This window comes from Anabas testudineus, chromosome 9 (genome assembly GCF_900324465.2).
Source record: "Anabas testudineus chromosome 9, fAnaTes1.2, whole genome shotgun sequence".
Lineage (NCBI taxonomy): Eukaryota > Metazoa > Chordata > Actinopteri > Anabantiformes > Anabantidae > Anabas > Anabas testudineus.
The window spans coordinates 17,536,813-17,558,321 of NC_046618.1; the positions used below are offsets into that span (position 1 = coordinate 17,536,813).

Here is a 21,509-nt window from a genome sequence, read left to right on the forward strand (position 1 = left end):
CACAGCTTGTGGATCACAACATTAACTGTAGTTGAAAATACAGACAGAGTGGGACGTCTGTCCGGTTCCTCCCCTCTCAGATGAGCGGAGGTTATAAAAGCCAATCACAGTCTGCGCTGCAAACGGAACCACAGCATCTGCATCGTCGTGCTTAGAGTGAAATATCAAAACAATTATTTAACACTGTTCACAATCATGCAGTCTCACAGTGACACTATTAAAAAAGATCTTTGCAATTTTTTATTTTTTATTTTTTACTCTTCTCCATTTCCTCCCCCTCAGATGTAACCTGACACATGAATTTCCTCTTTCATTTTAGTGTAGGCGTGACATTTAATGCTGGCTGCTACATTTGAGGCTCTGTTTATTAAATATTCTTTTCGTGTTAAAGTGCATGCTGCTGTGCGGGGCTGGACTACACATCCCAACAGGAGTGCTCCTGCTGACCCCTCCGGTCTGGACCTGTGCGATTCGGCGCTGAGCTGCAGAAACCGACCAGGCCCGGGACTAGAAGCAGGGCGCTTTTGTTAAACCGGAGGAAGAGGGAGCTAGAGATTATTATGAAGAAGCTTGGGCACAGAAGGGGGCCGAGAACTGAACACATCTGGCTGTGAGAGGGGTTTTTCACTGAGAGCTCGGGTCCCTACATTGAGGAAGAGCCGAGCACTGGGATTGGGTAGCGAGCAGATAGCGTAACACCCCCTCCTCTTCTCTGTGGAGAATTGCGTTAAAACGAAAAGGAAAGGCCTGCGCTTTATCAATATTACAGGATTATTTTTTTGATTTTTTTTCCGTTCCTATAGATTAAACGAGGAAACGCTGCTGGCTGGTGTATGTGTTTATAATGGGACACGCTGAAGGTACTGACATTGTTTTGTTTTTTTAATTTCCCTGCATCTCTCGACTCGGTATCAAAATCTGTGCCGCTCCTTTGCTCTCCTCTTTAGCGATGTTTGCCATGGCTGCCGCCGCCGCCGCTGTCGATGCGTGTTGTTATCCCTCACCGATCGATTTCGGGTCGTTTTTAAGCTTATTTTTCAAGCACATTTACCCCCGAAACCGCCAGCGATGGAGGTATAATCACGCCAGACAATTTGATTTAAAGGGGCAAAGGCAGCCATGTTGGCACAGGAACGTTAGCCTAGCCAACATTAGCTTTCCCTTTCATCTTCATCCATGTGAGGTTAACCCATATGGACAAACGATAACTGGAAAGGGCTACCCATGTGTGCCGAAAGATACATACACACGTGTATGCAGTTTAATGTTTGTTAAACAACGTTTAAAACCCCTCACATCTTCTCAACACAAACCATTTGATGCCAGGTAGCTTTAGGCTAACATCGCAGGAAGCTATATGATCATTCAGTGAAACATTTCTGTCTGCGCAGTCGTTTTGTAATATAACCACACAGCTATAATCGGATATTAATGTTCATAACGCCACGTAAAAGCCTAAAGACAACACCACAAGTTGATATAAGTGGCTAGTGACCGTTAGTTGACACCTTATGGATGTTTACATCACCGTTATCCACCTTTACCCTGTGCTGGGCAGCCTGGCTCTGTTCACACAGTGAACCACTATCACTACAGTAATTAGTTTACTGTGAGCCATGTGAACACTTCTAACCTGGTTAAATAACCATCGCACATATCAGAAACTGTCAAATATAAGAGGACGAAGCGTCCATCGGTAGCTGCTCTTTGTTTTGTTTGTGGTAGCAGGCTACCATGTGTTTGTTTGTGTTGATGAAATGAATACAAAATGATCTAATGCTGTATGTTAGATGGTTAATGTCGTGTCACAACATCTCAGTCATACCCACAACCTGTCTGCAATTTGTTTTGTGCTTTGAAAGCGTACAGTGATTTTAATAGTGATTTTTGTGCTTGAGATTTGGAAAAAAAGTTTGACCATTCAGGTCCACGTCTGTTTACATATAGGAGGATGAAACCAGAAACAGCTGTGGTTGAAATACTACTGAGTGATAGTTAATCTACTAATCATTTCAGCTCTATAATTGATAAGGAGGTGAGGTTATATATTATTTTAAATACTGTGTATAATCTCAGGATGGTGCTTAATATGTTTAGTATCTGCGTGGTGTGTAATCGAGACTAAAGTGAGGGGCTCTGAAGGCCCACTGTTTGTCCCACATGCTGTGTGTTTGCAGACATGCTCCACCAAAACGTAAGTTGTTTTTAATGAAAATGTGGTCATGTTAACATATATGCATATTTATACATTTAAGATTACAGTATGTTTAAGTTAATCACCTAAAAGACACAGACACACAGCAAACCAGGTGCAGGGTGGTATCCCAGAAAAGGATCACTGGTAAAAATATGATGAGGCTGATGTTTAGTCTGCTGTATGCACTGTTACTGATGGCTACATCAGGACTGGGGGGGTCTATAGGCACCTAAAAACAGTCAGTGCAGTGAGCAGTTTCGATATATATGATGTGCTGGTGGTTCATGTTATTAATTTCTCAGAGATTCCTAGAGGATGAATGAATTAGTCTTGAAGGCAGTTTTTGTTTTTCTTCTAATGGCATATTTCTCTCAACAGGTCCAGTCAAAGAAAAAGACAGTTAAGGATGCAGGAGCCCAACAATGGATTTCTCCTTCTCTTTCATGCAAGGGATCATGGGAAATACAATTCAGCAACCCCCTCAGCTCATTGACTCCGCCAACATCAGACAGGAAGGCACCTGCGACACCGGCAGTGACCCGGGTGAGGATGGCGGTCCCTCCTACGATGCTTCCCTGGATGCAGAGTTCTCCTACCCGCCGTCAGCCTCGGAGGACATGCAGCAGGTCTCCAACGGCTTCCCACCCGGTCTGGGCATGTATGAGCCGCAGGCCAAGTTTTCCATGTACTCGCAGTTCCCCAACGGCTCGGCTAACGGCTACGGGGCTATACGCAGCTATGGAGAGCACGGCCTCATGCCGGGAGAGGGGACGGTCCTGAGAGGCCCAGGTCTCCAGGAGAGACCTTTATCTCCTGTGTCTCCACCCCTGCCCACACATCACCCACACCTGCACCACCATCATCATCATCACCCTCATCACCACCACCACGCACACCACTTTCACTCAAACACACCTCATATACTAAGCCACCCGCACCCACAGAGTCCTCCACCGCCACCGTTGCCCTCCCAGCACCACCTGCCTCAGACGCCTCACATCATGACACATACACTTCCCCCTCCACCACCATTACACCTACCTTCGTCCAGTCCTCCACCCTCCCTTGTGGATAGTACCCAATCTTCTCAACCCTCTCACGCCCCGTCCATCACCCCTGGTGGGGTGCTGAAGAAAACCAGCTCTCCAGAGATCAAGCTGAAGATCATAAAGACATATCAGAATGGAAAAGAGCTGTTTGAATCTGCGCTGTGTGGAGACCTGCTGCAGGAACTGCAGGTAATGTCCATATCCCTTACCATGGTGCATGGATGAGGAAGAATAAACTGAAAATATAAAATCTCCATAAGCACTTGCAGATTATCTAACCACTTCATTATTAGACCATAAGCCCAAAGCGTTGTTGTGACTGAACACAATGCATTCCCTAGCCCACTAAATGTGTAACCCCAACGTCTACCTAAACCTAAACCTAAATCAAGTGAGCACCAGTCGACATATCCTCACAATGATGGTAATAAACTACAGTACAGGATGTCCACACAATGTAATATATGCATGTACACACACACACACACAAGTTTGCACACATCACTGAAGACAACATGATATGTAATGTTAAAGGTGAAATTATTAGATGCATAATAAGTGGAAAACAAAAAATAAATTTACCAGCTCAGGTTTCTTAAATGACAGGATTATTTCAATGTAATTTAAAAAGAAAAAATGTGAGATGTGGTTCAGGGATGTTGGCACAACATTTAATACTATTTAATACCATATTCTAAGTAAACAGTTGAAATTATCAGCAGATAAATTGTTATGAACATAATTGAACGGCTCTGTTTTAATCCTCTTGATTGGGAAGTATTCTTAATTCTTGACAAAAATTCTTAACTTAAGGCCTACTTACTAAATTTTTACCCACATTTTTCAATCTTCATCAATACATATACCTTTTTTCCCTGCATGCATGTTTTTAGGATATTAGTGTAATATTAATCTCAATGTGTACATGATTTAAAGACTTTACTTACTTATTTGCATGTTTTTATTGCTCTCTGTAAATCAACAAAACAAAAACAAAACTACCTAAAGTTGATCATTACTACAGTCAAACTTAATATACTGTACATAAATTAAAAGGAGAAAAGTGCATAACCTGAACAATGTCCTCATGTAAATATTTTATTAATTCAAGTTTGTGTAGTATGTTCACATTGGTTCATAACTCGAATATGTTCAGTTCACTATTAGCTCAGACTGTGAGAAGCAGAATAACTTTGCACATGGAACAAGCAATTTGTTGCATTGTCCTTGAAAAATTGTTTCATCATTAATTCATCATTCAATTTTACATACATGTAATTTATATTGACAACGTGGGGATCTTGGTTTACTTTTAATCATCATCATGGATTTGAGGAAGTCTTAATTTCAGAAGACATAGAGACATCCATGTCCTTGTTGACTTAAGTTGTTCCATCTCCATTGGTTTCCTTTTTCTATTTTCTAATCTTCAGAAGGAGTCTCAGAAGAAGGAGGCTGCTCAGATGCAGCGCAGACATGAGAGAAAGAAGGAGAAAAGGAAAAAGAGCACAAGGCTGCAGATGCAGGTCCAGGAACAGAGCCTGGACCAAAGCCAAACACAGGCAGGTACCACGGACCAGACAGAAGACACCCACATCCAGCCCCAGCTGAGAGCAACATCCCCAGCCCAGATGGAGCAGCTTCAGAAGACTGTTATCAAAACTGAACCAAAGACGCCAAAGGCAAGAGCTCAAGTGTTTACTCTCTATTCCTTGATTTCTTGATTGATTTCTCTTGTAAACAACCCAAAATGATTTGGCTTCTAAAAGCAAACCCATGACTCATTCTTGTTAATGTTTAGGTTCCGAAGGTCCATCATCCATCAGTGATCCAAGAGACGGGCTTCTGCAAGGAGTTTGTGATTGGAGATCTGGTGTGGTCCAAGGTGGGCACCTACCCCTGGTGGCCCTGCATGGTCTCCTCTGACCCACAGATGAAGGTCCACACTCGCATCAACACCAGAGGTAAAGGAATCCTGTGCATCACTCAGTCAACAGATTTCTCCTCTCACTATTGTTGGATCGTGTGGAGACATAAACAGCACAGCCTGGTTTCCTGACTTTCTCTGTTGCTGTGCAGGTCACAGGGAGTATCACGTCCAGTTCTTTGGCAGCGTCGCTGAACGAGCGTGGATCCACGAGAAGAGGATAGTCATGTACCAAGGGAAGAAACAGTTTGATGACCTTCAGTCTGAGACTCTGCGCAAGACCACGAACCCTGTAGAGAGACACAAAGTACGTCCACATGCATCTAAGAAATTTTGTCAGGCAGATCCAAAAGCAGAGATACTTACTTTAGTTTATTATTGATTTAAGAATCAGGTAAGGTAGAAGCAGGTAAAGGAGGTAAGAAATATTTCAGAATTTGTATAAATAGAACCTTATTGATACTGGACTGAGACTGATGCTGGTATTCAAGAGTAGCATAAGTTGCTCTTCCCTTTGGTTTATATTTACACAAAGTGTAACATAATGAATAATTCCTTTAATGCAGTCAAATTAATTAGAATATTATGGCTTGTTGTTTCAGTTTTTACTTAAAAAAAATTATTTATTGATGCTTTATTTTAAATATAGTGTTATAATAGTTTACATTCAGACAGGTTCTTAGATTAGTATTAGATTTTAAATTTAACCATTTGACAAATTTTTTTGTTTTCATCTCCAGCTTCTGAAGCCTATCCCTCAGCGGGAGCGTACTCAGTGGGAGGTAGGTGTGGGTCACGCTGAAGACGCCTTCCTGATGACACGGCAGGAGCGGATCGACAACTACACCTTCATCTACGTTGACCCAGACCCTAACGAAGCACCGCCCAGCAAGAAGCCCAATATCAGACCAGAGAAACGAACTCGACGCTCCAGTGGCTCGATCAGTAAAAAGGAAGACACAGAAGTGAAGTCACCAGACAGAGAGCAGCCTCCGCGAAGGCAGCTGCCACGCCGACAGTGTAGTGTTTCAAACACAGACGATAAGATGAACTCCCAGGCCTCAAATGAAGAGAAGAACCAGAGGGGGGACCAGCATAAGACCAGCTCCCCGAACATTAACACTGGTTGTGATGCAAGGCAGGACTCCCCACCACCAGTCAGGGCATGGAAAACTGCAGCTGCCAGAAAGCTGCTGCCTCTCTCTATCACCATGAAGAGGCTAAATGTGGAGATCACCAAGTGTGACTGGCCTCTCCTGCAGAAAAAAACAGCTCAGTCTCCAAAAAAAGACAACGAAGAAGAGAAGGAGGAGAGGGTGGAGAGAGAGGCCAGGCAGCCCGACCTGGGATACTGCTCACCTGAGGTTGGTGCAACTTGGGCAAATATTTGTGCGTTATAATTAACTCTTTTTTTGCATAAATATGATCTAGTATATGATCTGATTACACAATAAATTATTAATCTATTATGCAAGTATGTGAAGTTTCTCAGTTCAGTTTCTTTGAACTGGAAATCAGGTGTTTCAATCAATGGGATAACAAACAGGTGTGTGGAGTGTCATGGCTCAAAAAATGCCACCAGGATGGAAAGGGTTACAAAAGAGTTTCTGAAGAGCTGGAGCTCCACCAGTGGATTATCAGTAAGATCATGTACAAATGGAGAACACTTTACACCAGTGCTACCCTCTACAGGAGTAGTCAACCAACAATGATCACATCAAGAGCAAGGTGTTTAATAGTACAGGAGATCACAAGGAACCCCAAAGTAACATCTAGGAAACTAAAGGCCTCTGTTGCAGTGGCTAATATCAATGTTCATGAGTCCACAAAAACACTGAACAGCAATGGTGTGCATTTTGGTTTCAAATTTTAGGATGTGTGTCCAAATCTGATCATGTTTTAGTGTCATGTTTATACATAGAGAGGATTCTAAAGCTCACGTTTTCATTACATATCTACAATATACATTAGTTATTCTGTTAGGCGTTATTCAGATGATGGTGTTTTTAGCAGGACAGCAGAGCTAAACCCGAGCCCAGTCCAGAGGAGGATGATGATGGGGATGATGGGGAGGAAGATGGGGAGGAGAGGAGAGGCTCTCCTGCCAGTCGAAGAAGCGAGGAGGGAGGAATACAACAGGCATCGTCTCCTGGATCACAGCACAGTAGTCCACAAGGTTGGAGAAACACAGACATGCAGGGTTTTTTTTGTTTGTTTGTTTTTTATCTGTGACGTGGATATTCAACTTGATACTTTTGTGTTTTCAGGTTCTCAAGAAAGGAAACTGCAGCGACGGTCAGTGAGGAGCAGGTCTGAGTCAGAGAGAGGCACAGATCCCGTCCCTAAGAAGAAAACCAAAAAGGAACAGGTATTAGTCAGTATTCCCAAATAATGTTTCAGCTACTTGTGAGACAACAAAATACAATCTGCAAACTTGGAGTGGAGTAGCAGACTCGTGTGTTAGGATTATCAGATGCCATCATTTCTTCTACATCTCAGTTTCTATTAGAATCACTATTCACTTCTTTCATTAGGAACATGAACTCAGATGTGCTGTATCTAACATGGTCTTACATTGCAACAAAGTTGAGGCAGGATCACCCGATGGTGCCATTCAGGGACGTAGAGAAAATGAACAAGGGATCAAACTAACCTGCTTCTACTGGACTCAAATAGGCCACCACAATAACCTAAACCTACTTGTTAATCTCTTCGCAGGCTGAAATGGCTCCTGAGACAACACTGAGGACAGGTTCTCAGAAAGGTAGACGAACTTTCTTTCATGTCTCCTGTCTGTGTGTGGAACTGCTTCTTTTTCTCAAAGTTGAACTTTTCTTATGTGACTCTATAGGTGCCAGTGAGATCTCAGATGCCTGTAAGCCCCTGAAGAAGCGAAGCAGAGCATCAACAGATGTGGAGATGGCATCTTCTCAATACAGAGACACTTCTGATTCTGACTCTAGAGGCCTCAATGACCCACAGGTAGACCAAAATCAGAAATATACTGTATAGCACACAGAATAGACTGTAAAGAGCAAACATTTTGTGGCAAAGGTCACAATACAGACACAGTGTGTCTTCCCTGCATATCAACATGTGTGTTTAACGTTTTATTTTTACATTTTCAACATTACAACTCAAGCTGAAACAGTCAGATGAATCAACACAGAATTAATCTGCCCATTTTAAATTCTTTATCTCACAGGGTTTATTTGGGAAAAGTCTTGACAGTCCGGCAGCTGCAGATGCAGACGCTTCAGATACTCAGTCTGTGGACTCTGGTTTGTCCCGTCAGGACAGCAGCACTGGCAAGGGGGACACTGTCTGCCAGGTCGGAGCTGCTGCTAATGGTTGATCTATAGTATGGTTCTTTGCTCTGAGTTATATGATGTTCTGATTGTCTTCCTCCTTGCGTCGCTGCATTTGTGTGTAGATCTGCGAGGTGTATGGAGAGGGTTTGGTCGTGTGTGAAGGGGACTGCAACAGACAGTTTCACCTGGAGTGTCTTGGTCTGACGTCCCTACCTGAAGGCAGATTCACCTGCGTGGAATGTAAAAATGGTGAGTGAATCAGAGCAAATCAACTGTCTCCTCCATCACTGCTGCTGTGTTTGGCTTTTTATTAGACTGTTCTTTTTCCAGGCAATCATCCTTGTTTTAGCTGTAAAACAGCGGGACGTGAGGTGACTCGCTGCTCCGTGTCAGGATGTGGTTGTTACTACCACGAGGACTGTGTTCGCAAACTCCCAGGCACCACCAGCAATACGGGTGGAGGTTTCAGCTGCCCTCAACACAGCTGCTCTACCTGCTGCTTGGAAAGAGACCTGCAACGTGCCAGTAAAGGTAAAACAGGTCCGGCTTCTCTAAATTTCTGAAAATCAGAAGTTACATTTAGCATCACAAAAACAACTATTTTTATTGTCTTTATTAGTAAATCAAGGTTACAAACCGTAACATTTTCAACTTGCATAGAAAAATGTATCCTCTCCTTTAACACAAAACATACAAAGTCAGACCAAACCACAACAATAACAAAACTAGGCTGGTCAAAACAAAAAGAGTGCACTTGTTGTTGGAGGTGACATGTCATGACATGTGATCAATCCTTCTGGCAACAAGTGAGCAATCGAACAATGGCAAAAACAAATTCAAAAAGTCTTTTTTTGCAGAGTAGACATTACATCATCTTTCCTAAAAGCAGAACCTGAAACTTGATGACATTGTTCACAGCCTGATAGAGCGCTGCCATCTTTGACTAGTCAAGGGAGTTTCTAAAGAGAAATTAGATGATATTAGACGGAAATAGAGCTGACAAGTTCACCTTGAATGAAATCTTGTGCTTCTGTCCTGCAGAATATTTGGTGATATGCTATTAACATTCAATTCAGCTTCAAACTAAAATGTTAGTTTGGTTTGTGGTGTCTCACACCTGGAAGCTACAGATTACTGGAGGACGATTAAGTAATTGCCATGTTTCTTCAAATGTGATGACAATGATTATGCTATATTATCCTGTTATAAATATCCAACCTTAAGAAAAGACATAAAACACCAAGAGATACAGTTTAGGTATGTTGTTTATAAATGAATCAGCTGGAATTAATGCCGTGTGTGTCTGACTCTTTAAGTGCTACAGATGCATCCCAGTATGTGACGATCACAACTATGCAATTTAGAAATTGTGTTTGCAGTAGTTCACTTTCATAACGCCTTCCCTCATGTCTCTTTCTAATTAGCAGATTCATTTCCTGTGAGGCGTTTCCTCTCCAAGCTTTTCACATGGTTTTATTTAAAAAAACGTCTGGGGCCCTAAAAAAATGATCCGATATTTAGCACAAAAGTCTGAAAGTTGAGGAACGATAAATAAACTGTATGTTTGTGTAACATTGATTTTTCTTTCTCTGCTGTTCATATTTATTCTTTTGGACGCTTTGGATACCTCTGTTGTGAACCACTGGTCCAATAGTCAATCAAGTTTAGAAAAGTCAATATTGAACCACATTTTGTATTTTTGTTTTAAAAACGCAAGTGCTTTGGAAAAATACATTTTATAACAGCAGCTCTTTTTGTCTTAGCCATCACAAATTGCCAAGTGGTCATATCTTTCCTTCTGATTTCCTTTAATTACAACTGGAACCCATAAAGGAATGTGACCCAATTAATTGTAAAAACTGCAGTGAAGTAAAGTAAATCTTTTCACAGCTCCACACAACTTGTGTGATTGAATGAGCAGTTCACCTTAACTAGGTTCCTGTTGAAAAGTGACCACTGAACTGGAGTTTCCTCACTGTCTTCTTCCTGTCATCCAGGTCGTCTGATGCGGTGTATCCGCTGTCCGTTAGCCTATCACACAGGAGACAGCTGCGTGGCGGCGGGCAGCGTCGTCCTCACCCATCACATCATGATCTGCAGCAACCACGGCAGCGCCAAGAGAAACGGCCTTCTCACGTCCCCTGTTAATGTGGGCTGGTGCTTCCTATGTGCCAGAGGTAAGTTCTGGCTCAACTGTACACGTTAACAGCCTTCCTCTTCTACAGATGTAAACATAAACAGATGGAGCTTCTAATGTCTAATTTGAGCACATTTGATCATTTTATCACTATTTACCACTGAGATCAGATAGCAGAGCAAACACATCGCTTCTTACTTGCACTTGACACTGGTGCATCAACAAAAAATTAACCCTTAAAGACAGTTGTTATAGATATTTTATATTTGATTACATGTTTCATTACATGTTGTTTGGCATTGTTGTTCATGAATAGCAGTGCTGTGAAATTTAATGTTTGTTTTTTCCATCACAATACTAATTCTATGAATGATCCAGGTTGTTACACTGCACTCCTCTTTAAAGAATCCATTTGTCCTTGATGGTGATGAATGGGAAAACACAGGATTTACTCTTTTTAAAAACTTTTAACCCCTTTAGTTTAGATTTTCATTCATCAGTCAATAAGTTGAGTGCACTGTTTCGCCTCTTTATGTTTGGACAAACTTTCTTTTACATGTTTCTTTCTAGTGTTAACTGTGTGTGTGCATGTGCGTGACTGTGCGTGTGTGTGTGTGTTTGTTCTTTCTCTTTTTGTGAATTTTGGGTAATTTCGAGTTTGACTGCGGCTCACCCCCGTCTCTTCCTGTGTGTCTTGTGTAGGGCTGTTAGTGCAAGACCTTACTGACACCATATTAAGTTCATATGCCTATAAGTCCCACTACCTTCTGACTGAGTCAAATCGTGCTGAGTTGAAATTACCTATGATTCCCTCTCCTTCGTCAGCTACCAAAAAGAATGTTGGGAAAGGTAACTGAACAGTTTTTCTCTTTCTCCTTTGTCCCACTGGTCTGTGTTTGTGTTGTGCCTGCTCCCACTCTGGTTTCCCTTCTGTATGCGTCTTTCATTTCAAAGTCTTGAGGTGCAAAGTGAATTAACTGGTTAAACTCACAGTTAATTTTAATGCAGAGTGGCGCAAAGTTCCCTAACATATTAACAAATAACAGTGGACCTCATGCAAGAACTTTTTTCGTATTCATCCCACACTTGTCTTTTTTTTGTGGGCATATGAGAAGTTTGATTTACCAAACTGGACTTGTTATAGACCCTCTTTTGTCACAGACATTTTACATGTTGCAGCAGGAAAAGCAAAGGTGTAAATGACAATTTTGTCAATTTAATTAAGCTTTCAGGATCCTGATCTTTTACAAAGTTTGCTCACTGTCAGACGATGCCAAACATCCTCATGGTGAGTTCTGTTTACTCACATGGTGTGCCCAAAAGCAGGATGATACAGCAAATAGCATGGGTAGGGTTGTAAAAATAGCAGCCTATCAAACTGTTTTATTATTAATCATTACTCCCTACAGCATCTCTCCTTTTGCTGCTTGTATATATTTATTTTGCCTACAGTTACAGAACCCGAATAGAAACTAACATTATTGAAATAATAAGAGGTCAAACTGATTCTACATTGGAGAGCTTCAACGTTTTGCAGGTTAAAGTTCAATCGAATTGAAGAAAGCACATCAAAGGAAGCTAATGTGTCTTATTTCATGTATTGTTTTTGGTGTGACTAATTACTGGCAACCATGAATGGAACAGAGCCATTAATAATGTGATTATTAACCTGTGCTTCCTGCTGTGACAAGTTCAAATGTTTGCTGTGGACATTCAACATAATGAATGTCACATGTTTTCACATTGCATCATCATGATCATAAGTGATGCCCCCAAATCACTGTGTAAGGCAGTTTCTTCTGACATACATTCCTTCAAGATATTGAGAAATGCAAAGACATAAACAGTAATAATATGGCTGTCGACGTAATGATCAGACTACTAAAAATTACAAGCTGAAGGTTCACAAACGCAGCTATTCTTGAAACTTCCAGCAGTGATGGTCTTCTTCACAGGTGTCATCACATCATCGAAATACAGGCCTTGGGTCACATGACAAGAGGTGGTCATATAACTACGGTCTCCGTTGGTGCTGAATGTCACATAGCATTGCAAGTGAACCTCAAAATTCACAAAGTGGACATGAAGTTAGATGCTAAATATTTTGCTGACGCAAAGTGGTCCATGACTCACTAACCATGAGTCATGGGTACATAGCGTTGTAGAGAAGGATAATATTCAGCAGGTAATGTTATACTGACAAGTGCAGCAGCAGATTTTGTAAACTATACAAAAAAAAACTCGATTATTATTAATTATGATTATAATTGTTATTAAAATACATTTTAGTTGACTTGTTTGTGCCAATTAAGCACAAATTTGTTGAACTCAGTCTTTCAGTTCTTGCAAGAGGCCCATTGTAAGTAAATATCTGGGTGTATATCTGTGTAATTAAGTTGTTATGGATGACATAAATCAAATATTTAAGTTTCTGTTAACACTGCTCATCTGCTGGGAAAATGTAATTAGTCATTAAATACCCAGTAATTAAACTACTGTATGTTGCCCTCATGCAGGATGCTTTGGATTAGTTAAGGTTGTGTCTGTGAGTTGTGGAGTTTCTTGCTGCTGGAGGTGTACTGCTTCTCTGCTACAGCACTCAGGGCTTGCTTTTCATTTGCAAGGCCTTGTTCAGCCTCACCTGTTTTATGCTGACTGTAACTAAGTTTTATTTGTCACTGAAAGATTAAATATGTTGTTCGCCTTTTTTTCTCGAGCTTTGACCTGCCTTGGATGGAATATAATACAAATTATGACTAAATTTGTGCAATTAATGAACAGTTAATACATAATTTCATTAAAGGGAAAAGAATATTTTGCAAATTGCAGTACCATTAAAAAATGATTCCATGCAAGCTGGTCTGTGCAGGATGTGATATGTGTGATGGGAAAAATTTGCTTCACTGGCAGGACTGCATGCCTGCTTTTTGCTGATAATTTGTTGTTTGAGTATAACCCTGATTCATTGTTAACTGGCTGGCTGATTTTTATTCCTGTGCTGCCGCATGTGTTTCCCATAGACTGGTCTTGGTACAGTGCTCTGAATCTTATTGCCAGACATGCTGTAACTCATGCTGTAGAATTTGTAACAGACCTGAGAATCCCATGCAGCTTTGTCCTTTTACTGCACAGGAGCTCCCACTACACCAAAAAGCTCGTACCCTTAGTTTTTAATTTCAGAATAGAGCCTGAGGTTTTTCTTGTAGCTTGAGATACTTTAACCTACAAGGACACGATTTTCATGTCACTCAAAACGGTGAAAGACCTTGGTCTGATGCTGTATTTGTAAAGTTTTCTTTCCAGTTTTAGTTTAGTATTTTTACATTTGCTTGTCTGCAAATGAGATTCAGAGTTTGTCCAGGTTTTAAGGTGCATCACCTAACCATACACTCCTCCTCTCTTTGCATACCCATTCCCCACAACGCATGCACACACACACACACACATACACATATACATGTGTACATTCATACAAATGTAGGAGGCAAGTTGCTGTGCTGCGACTCATGCCCAGCGTCCTTCCACCCGGAGTGTCTGGAGATGGAGATGCCAGAGGGCGCGTGGTCCTGCAGCGATTGCAGGGCAGGGAAGAAACCTCACTACAAGCAAATTGTCTGGGTCAAACTGGGCAACTACAGGTACAGAGAGCTGATCACAAACTGCCGAGGGTTGTACAACGGTTACATTTAAAGGACAAGTCTGATGATATTCTGTACTTTTCTTATCAAAAAATGTGCTGCCAGATAATGAATTGAACAGATTTCACCAGCATAGACAGATTCTGATATTGCTTATTCCTCTGTAGACGTCCACTGTCATCAGTGTCATCTCATGAACATGAGTATTTTTCAGTCATTCCTACCCATATACACATACACAATATTTTCTGAGGCACCAAGTGTGGATTAATCTAAACTATTTATTCATGTTCCTAAAACTCCAGTTTAAACCAACCAGAGTTTAAGGAAATAATTTAGCTTTTTTAGAACTAGGTGGAACTAAATGCTTGTGGCCCTTTAAGAGATTTTTCTATGGCTTGTGGTTAAAAACAACTGCCATATTGTTGGTTTTGGTGTTTTTCAAAGAAAGAAACCCTAGAATATCCCCAGGCTTATCCTTGAAGTTAAGTGCAACACATTTGCTTTGCAGCTCACACTGAAACAGGATGTGATGTTGTAGAGGAAGTGTTGTGCAGGGTGTAGCAGTGAGGTTTTACTGACAGTGAGACATGCTCTTTAATATTTGCCATGGTGCTAGATTAAAATGTAGCAATGCGGACACAGAAAACATTTATGTTTAAGAAAAATGTATCATGTTGAGTTGTTATTTTATAAGAAGTAAATGCTCAAATGTCTCTTGTCTTTTTATTTCTACCCCTTCTACTCATTGAAAAATATCCCTGTCCTGTTCCTTTGCAGGTGGTGGCCAGCGGAGATCTGCAACCCTCGCTTGGTGCCATCAAACATTCAGAGCCTTCGCCACGATATTGGAGACTTCCCTGTTTTCTTCTTTGGCTCCCATGACTACTACTGGATAAACCAGGGCCGTGTCTTCCCCTATGTGGAGAATGACAAGAACTTTGTGACGGGTCAGATCAACATCAACAAAACTTTCAAGAAAGGTAATTTCTTTTAGAGCATTTGTTGTGGTTTCTTTCTGTGAAACTGCAGGAGTAATGAATTTCTGTGATGTTTGTGTGTTTTAGCCCTGGAAGAAGCAGCCCGGCGGTTTCAGGAGCTTAAGGCACAGAGGGAAAGCAGGGAGGCTTTAGAGCAGGAACGCAACTCTCGCAAACCTCCGCCCTACAAATTCATTAAGGTGAAGCCATTTCAAGATCTCAAGACAAATAACCCAACATCGGTTTGTTTATGCATTCAGTCCTCAATGTTTTCACTTATTGTGTGGTGTCATTTCATGTGGCAGTCCAACAAGCCAGTGGGGAAAGTGCAGATGCACGTAGCTGACCTGTCAGAAATCCCACGATGCAACTGCAAACCAACAGATGAACATCCTTGCAGCATCGACTCCCAGTGTCTCAACCGCATGTTGCAGTACGAGTGTCATCCACAGGTTTGTGCTTAAATTTGTCATTTCCTGTTTTGCTATTTATCTCAGTTATCAAAGAGACAATTATGAGAAGCTATATCTCTGAACCTCTTAGCATTTACAGTAATAATGTTGCTTTGGTCAGGTCTGTCCTGCCGGAGACAGGTGTGAGAACCAGTGTTTCACCAAGCGGCTATATGCAGAGACAGAGGTGATAAAGACAGAGGGCCGTGGCTGGGGCCTCAGGACCAACCAGGCTCTCAAGAAGGTGAGTGTTGTACTTTAATGTTAATCTGATTCTAATTCAGTGAATGGTTTGACTATAAAATACAATATTTTGCTAAACCAGGAGCACTTTTAGAGCACCACCAACTAGGTAAAACAGCTCTAAAAAACTGTTTTAACCCAGATGTTACCAAGGACAGAAGTCTGTTCAATTTAGTTTTATTTAGATAGTACCAAAGCACAACAAATATCATCTAGGTTCAATGCTGTACAGAATTATAGAGGGAAAAACCCAACAAATCCCCCTTTACTAAGAACTAGGTGACAGTGGAGAGGAAAAAAACCCTTTAACAGAAGAAACCTCGAGCAGTAACTAAAAGAAAAAAGGAACTGTAGACTACTCAACATGTGATTAACTTCAGTGCGATGGAAAAATAGGATGGTTTGCATGGAAATATGTAATAATATAATATAAATAAAAATACATTGTGGACAGTTGACAAGAATCCAAACTTGGCTGGTATATTGTTTATAATAACTTGTTGAAAGTTGAGTTTTCTTGTAATATTAAAAAAAGAACAAAAATATGTCATTGGAACTTAAAAGTGATCATAGAGAAGAAAGGAAAAAATAAGTACGGTGTGTAAAAAAGTAAAAACATGCAGTCATGATATTTACAATTTCATATATAAGCTTTAAATGTCACAAGAAGGAAGATTATGTAGATAAATGCCTAGATAAAGTGTAGATAAAGTGCCTTGATTTATTTCTATTAGATTTTTTTCTCTGTCATTTGTCATCTCTTATTCTTGTTGTTTAATTACATAAAATCCCCAAATCTTTTTTTTTTTTAATTATTGGTTCCTGAGTGATGCTTAAAACAATGTAAAATATGTTTGTTTTGTCTAGGGTGACTTTGTGAAGGAGTACGTGGGAGAGGTGATAGACTCTGAGGAGTGCCAGCAGCGAATCAAACGTGCCCATGAAAATCACATGACCAACTTCTACATGCTCACCCTCACCAAGGTAACGCTGAAGCGACACTGATAAACAGTGAAAAATTGCTTCAAGGAGACACCATGGAGCATTTTGAAAACTCTTAACGTTTGCTCGTAGGATCGTGTGATAGACGCCGGCCCAAAAGGAAACTCTTCTCGCTTTATGAACCACAGCTGCAGCCCGAACTGTGAAACCCAGAAGTGGACTGTAAACGGAGACGTTCGCATTGGACTCTTTGCTCTCTGTGATATTGAAGCCGGTGAGTCCACGTAGAAACTGGACACGCATGTTTACATATAGCGTATTCTGTTACATATCTGCATATGTGGTACAAGCAGCGAGAGCAATCTATAAGATTAATTTGATGTGTCCCTGGTGCAGGTACTGAGCTGACGTTCAATTACAATCTCCACTGTGTGGGCAACAGGAGAACGTCCTGTCACTGTGGATCAGACAACTGCTCTGGATTCCTCGGGGTGCAGCCAACAGTGAGAACATTTACCTCTAATCATGATGAATCCAGTTCTCCAACCAGAGAGCAAGCTTCACTTAAGAAAGTTGTGTTTGAACTTTGTCTTCTGATGTTTCCTCCAGAGTGCTGTGGTGATGGAGAAGGAGGAAAAGGCCAGAAACACCAAACTGAAGCCCAAGAAGCGGAAGCTGCGGCCGGAGGGAAAACACACACACGAGTACTTTTGTTTTTGCTGTGGAGAAGGAGGAGAGCTGGTGATGTGCGACAGGAAGGACTGTCCAAAAGCATACCACCTGCTGTGTCTCAACCTAACCAAGCCGCCATACGGTAATGACAAAATGATGTGTGTTCTGTTGAGATTCCCTGTTTTTATATGCTTTATAACTGAGACGATACACGTGTTAAATTACTCTGACATATTACTATAGCACCATATTTAGGTGTCTTGAATACACTAAAATAGATGAAAAAAATTAAGAAACTTTTGTCTTTGTCCTTGCGAGATTTTCACCTCACCTAAACCAAACGGTACACTGCTCTGATTTTTCTGTCTCCTCACTGACCTCTTCCGTTGTCTGCAGGACGCTGGGAATGTCCGTGGCATGACTGCAGTGTTTGTGGCGCTCCAGCCTCATCTCTATGTGACTTCTGCCCTCGCTCTTTCTGCCGCGATCACGAGGCGGGAGCGTTCACTGCTTCCTCCTTGGAAGGCCGCCTCTGTTGTTCCAGTCACAACCCCCTCAGTCCCCTGGGCTCCAAATCCAGCTCGACCCAGCCGCACCGCTCCTCTCTGAGCCCGGTGAGGGTCAAAGAGGAGCAGGAGACCGAGCTGGGCGAGGAGGCAGCGGAGTGACACTGCAGCACCCTGAATACCTCATTCCCTATGAAGTATGTACCCCCGTGATCCACGTCTGATCTGCAGCAGTGCACTACAAAAGGGAATACAGTACTTTTTGACCAGTGCGATGGCTGCTATTCAGAGCCAGGACACGTCACTGAACACAGCAGAGCACCTGACCGTGTTGGCAGGGGACGTAACCCTCCTCTGTTGCCATAAAACACCATCAGTAACGCTCTCTACACCTCGCCTGTGCCCATCGGAGGGCACCGACCACCACCTCATTATGTTTCCTTTTTTTATTGTCACATCTGTGGAGGAAATTATAAGTGTTGTCACGTCGTCAGTTACCGGCACTTTGAAGAACCCAATGAGCGAGGCGGAGGGAACGGTAGAGAGGAGGAGGACCTGTAAAGCTGAACCTCTCCGCCACCACGCTGCTCCACTCCATGTTTACCTGCTGTAAGCTGTGGTCAGCATCTCAAACATAGGAAGGCTTTACGGAGACGAGCCAGCCTTTCTCCATCACTCCCGACGTGATCTGTCGTTGTATTTATCTCTTCTTCTTCTTAGAGGAAAAAGGAGGAGGGGAAATTACAGATTTTGTGCAATTTTTTTCAGGACAACACTACATTCCAACCTTAAACATGTTTTTAATATACTTATGGGTATAGATGAATATAATTATATACAGTATCTATGTTTGTTAACGTTTACAGACTCACTTCATCTCGGTGAGTGGTGTATTATGTTTGTTTAGGTGTTAAGCATTACGCAGACCTCCTTGTGAAAATAGTCCTATTAAGGTGAAATATAATGGTATATAGTGTAATGGTTTGACATTACAGAAGTACTTGTGATTTTCATATTGCCAGTCTCACTCACCATTGTGTACATAATTGGCTCATAATATTGTAAAGTACTTAAAGATCAGGAGGGACAAAGCGCCACCTCTCTGGTTGTTCCTGGAGGAAGGAAATGCTTTTTTGTTTTAGTTTTTTATTGAAACAAGACAGTTATTTGTATTGTAGATGGAGGGGCCCAGCTTGTGATCACTGGTGCTGTCTTAAAGTATTGTTAACCAGCCTTAAGTTGGATTCTGGCTGTAGGAACTACTGCCCAGATGCAGTCCATTTCAGTAACTCTGTACTGTGACCGCTTTTTTTTTTTCTTTCGTTTTGCCAAACCTTTCTCAAAAGCACTTTCACACGGCTTGTTGCTAGAACAATTTAGCTACGTCATACGTATACAGAAATGTATATTAGAAGAACATATGACAAGTGTTTTGAAATCGATACCTCTTCTTCTTGTAGTAACGTCGAACTTTAAACTGTGTTGTAACTTCTTTTTCTTTTTTTTTCTACTTTCGGTCAGAAACAAGGTGAGTGCTGGGCGCAGTGTTTTTTTTGTTTTTTGAAGAAAGTGGCCTAAAAGCTGTTGAATTTTTGTTTAGTTTTTTGGCACAAGTAGAAGTGACTGCCAGCCCGGCTACATACAGAAAAAGTCCTCTACTTCCTCGAGAGGACACGTCTTCATTTTCCACCAGAAGAACATCCTCAAGACTGGCTATATTAAAACAGTCAAGTCTGGTATAATGTACAAATACTTCTGTACAGTGTTTTTAATTGCTCATCTGTCAAATCCAAACTTTTTGTATTTATGGCACCACATTTTATACCAATTTCTTTTTTCAAACACCAGTGCAGTAATTTGTCTCCTTCTCCACAATGGTGTAAGCGAAACAGACTATTTAAAAAACATGGGGAGTTTTACATAATATATCTGTATCTAGTCATTGAATATGTTCAGTTATGTTTTCTTTTGTAAATTCAGTGTAATGATTCCACATTTGATAACAGCTGCTGCTCATCAACCTGTATCGTGACTCACTGTAATTAGTGTGAAAAGCAGTGTGAAGCACTTCAATATTGGAATGTAAAGTTTCCATTTCACAGCGTTTTTTTGTCTCGACTCAAGTGATCATCACAGGAGGAAGCTTTTCTGTAACCTTCAGCCTTTTTGTTTGTGATTCTCCTCTGGTTACATCACTGTTTGCTTGTGTTTTCTGCCCTTTGGTGGATGTTGTTAAAAGTCAAACCACAAATTGAAACGGTGCCAATGTTTCCAAATGATATCAGTTCATTTCAAGTCGAATGCAGTCGTGTGAAATAAGTCTTGTCTTTGTGAAAGTTTTAATGTTCAGTTTTGTAGAAATAGAAGCCGTAACCTGAGCTATTTGCTCATTTTGGAAGATGTAGTTTGTGCTGCTGTTAAGTGGCGTTGTTACATTCACAGGTGTTTCTCATTTGCTGAATAACACCTCTTCGTAAGGCAAACCAGCAACACAAACTACAGCCTCTCAAGTGTTCAGTTGAATCAACACCTCCCGAAAACAAAACTGAACTTTATCACATTCATGAAGGAGGATTTTACTACAGTAGTTTTTTTGAGTGAGAGCCATTGAATGCAGAAAAGTAAGAATGTTATAGACACGTTTTAGGAATGAAACACTCTGCAAAGAATAAATAGTTCTGAGTTTTTCCAAAAAACCAACTAAAACTAAGGTTTTAAAGTTGATTAGACATAAAATATCTTTTATAGGAAGAGCCTCAGTGCACCGGGCGTCCACGTCAGAAAACCTCAAACAAAGACAAATTTCCTGAATTAAATGTTCTCACTTTTCTGTGTTCACCATTTCCTCACCTTTTTCTCTGTTATCATTGATCATTCACCTTTTCTTCTTGTTTGCCACGAAAAAAAAAAAAAAAAAAAGACAATGTACTGATTTCCTTTGGGCAACTCAGCTATTTAGCCAAGTTTTGCCAAAGTGTTTATTATTAATATTGATTATCAGGTAGGTGCATCATGAGTGCACATTTAATTTACGTACTCAAGACAGTTTGGGTGTCTGTACTTGAATTTTCACTATGATTTTATTTTTTTAAGCACAATATTCATACATGTGATTATCAGACAGATGGCGTCCTTGATTGTTGTGCTTACGGCTTCAGAAACATTTCTGACAACTTGTGAAGACATAACTGGTCTTAAAGCCTTTTTTTTGTGTGCATGCTTTCATCATCAGACACTGGTTTAAGCTCTTTAAATGTCTAATTTTAATGTTTTCTTGTTTTTTTTTGCGCTAGTTTTAATTTTGTTTGCACAGAGATTCTGCAAAACCGAACAGCCTTTCTTTTTCTTTTTCTGCACGTACAGATGGCCTGATTACTTTGTGCCCGTTTGTCTTCGTCTGCCCTTCTCAGCTGATCCAGCAGCAGTATTACATACGCCTAATTGAAGAGTCCCAG

At 41.0% G+C, this 21,509-nt stretch overlaps 1 protein-coding gene across 4 annotated transcripts; it reads left to right on the forward strand.

Moving 5' to 3' along the window:
• Nucleotides 1-332: 332 nt before the first annotated feature.
• Nucleotides 333-20,973, forward strand: nsd3 (nuclear receptor binding SET domain protein 3). 4 transcript variants are annotated; one of them, XM_026343014.1, is made up of 25 exons: nucleotides 333-860; nucleotides 2,576-3,435; nucleotides 4,680-4,928; nucleotides 5,048-5,210; nucleotides 5,326-5,480; nucleotides 5,914-6,537; nucleotides 7,184-7,349; nucleotides 7,441-7,541; nucleotides 7,892-7,937; nucleotides 8,025-8,155; nucleotides 8,379-8,504; nucleotides 8,607-8,733; nucleotides 8,815-9,015; nucleotides 10,482-10,661; nucleotides 11,324-11,470; nucleotides 14,103-14,259; nucleotides 15,040-15,242; nucleotides 15,327-15,439; nucleotides 15,545-15,691; nucleotides 15,813-15,935; nucleotides 16,802-16,918; nucleotides 17,009-17,150; nucleotides 17,273-17,379; nucleotides 17,486-17,690; nucleotides 17,945-20,973. In XM_026343014.1, the coding sequence occupies exons 2-25, from the start codon at nucleotides 2,620-2,622 to the stop codon at nucleotides 18,214-18,216; spliced, it is 4,818 nt and encodes a 1,605-aa protein (XP_026198799.1). In that variant the 5' UTR covers nucleotides 333-860; nucleotides 2,576-2,619; the 3' UTR covers nucleotides 18,217-20,973. The 4 variants fall into 4 exon arrangements, with proteins under 4 accessions (XP_026198799.1, XP_026198802.1, XP_026198801.1 ...); XM_026343017.1 differs by having other exon boundaries at nucleotides 11,447-11,470; XM_026343016.1 differs by having other exon boundaries at nucleotides 7,187-7,349.
• The last annotated feature ends 536 nt before the right edge of the window (nucleotides 20,974-21,509 follow it).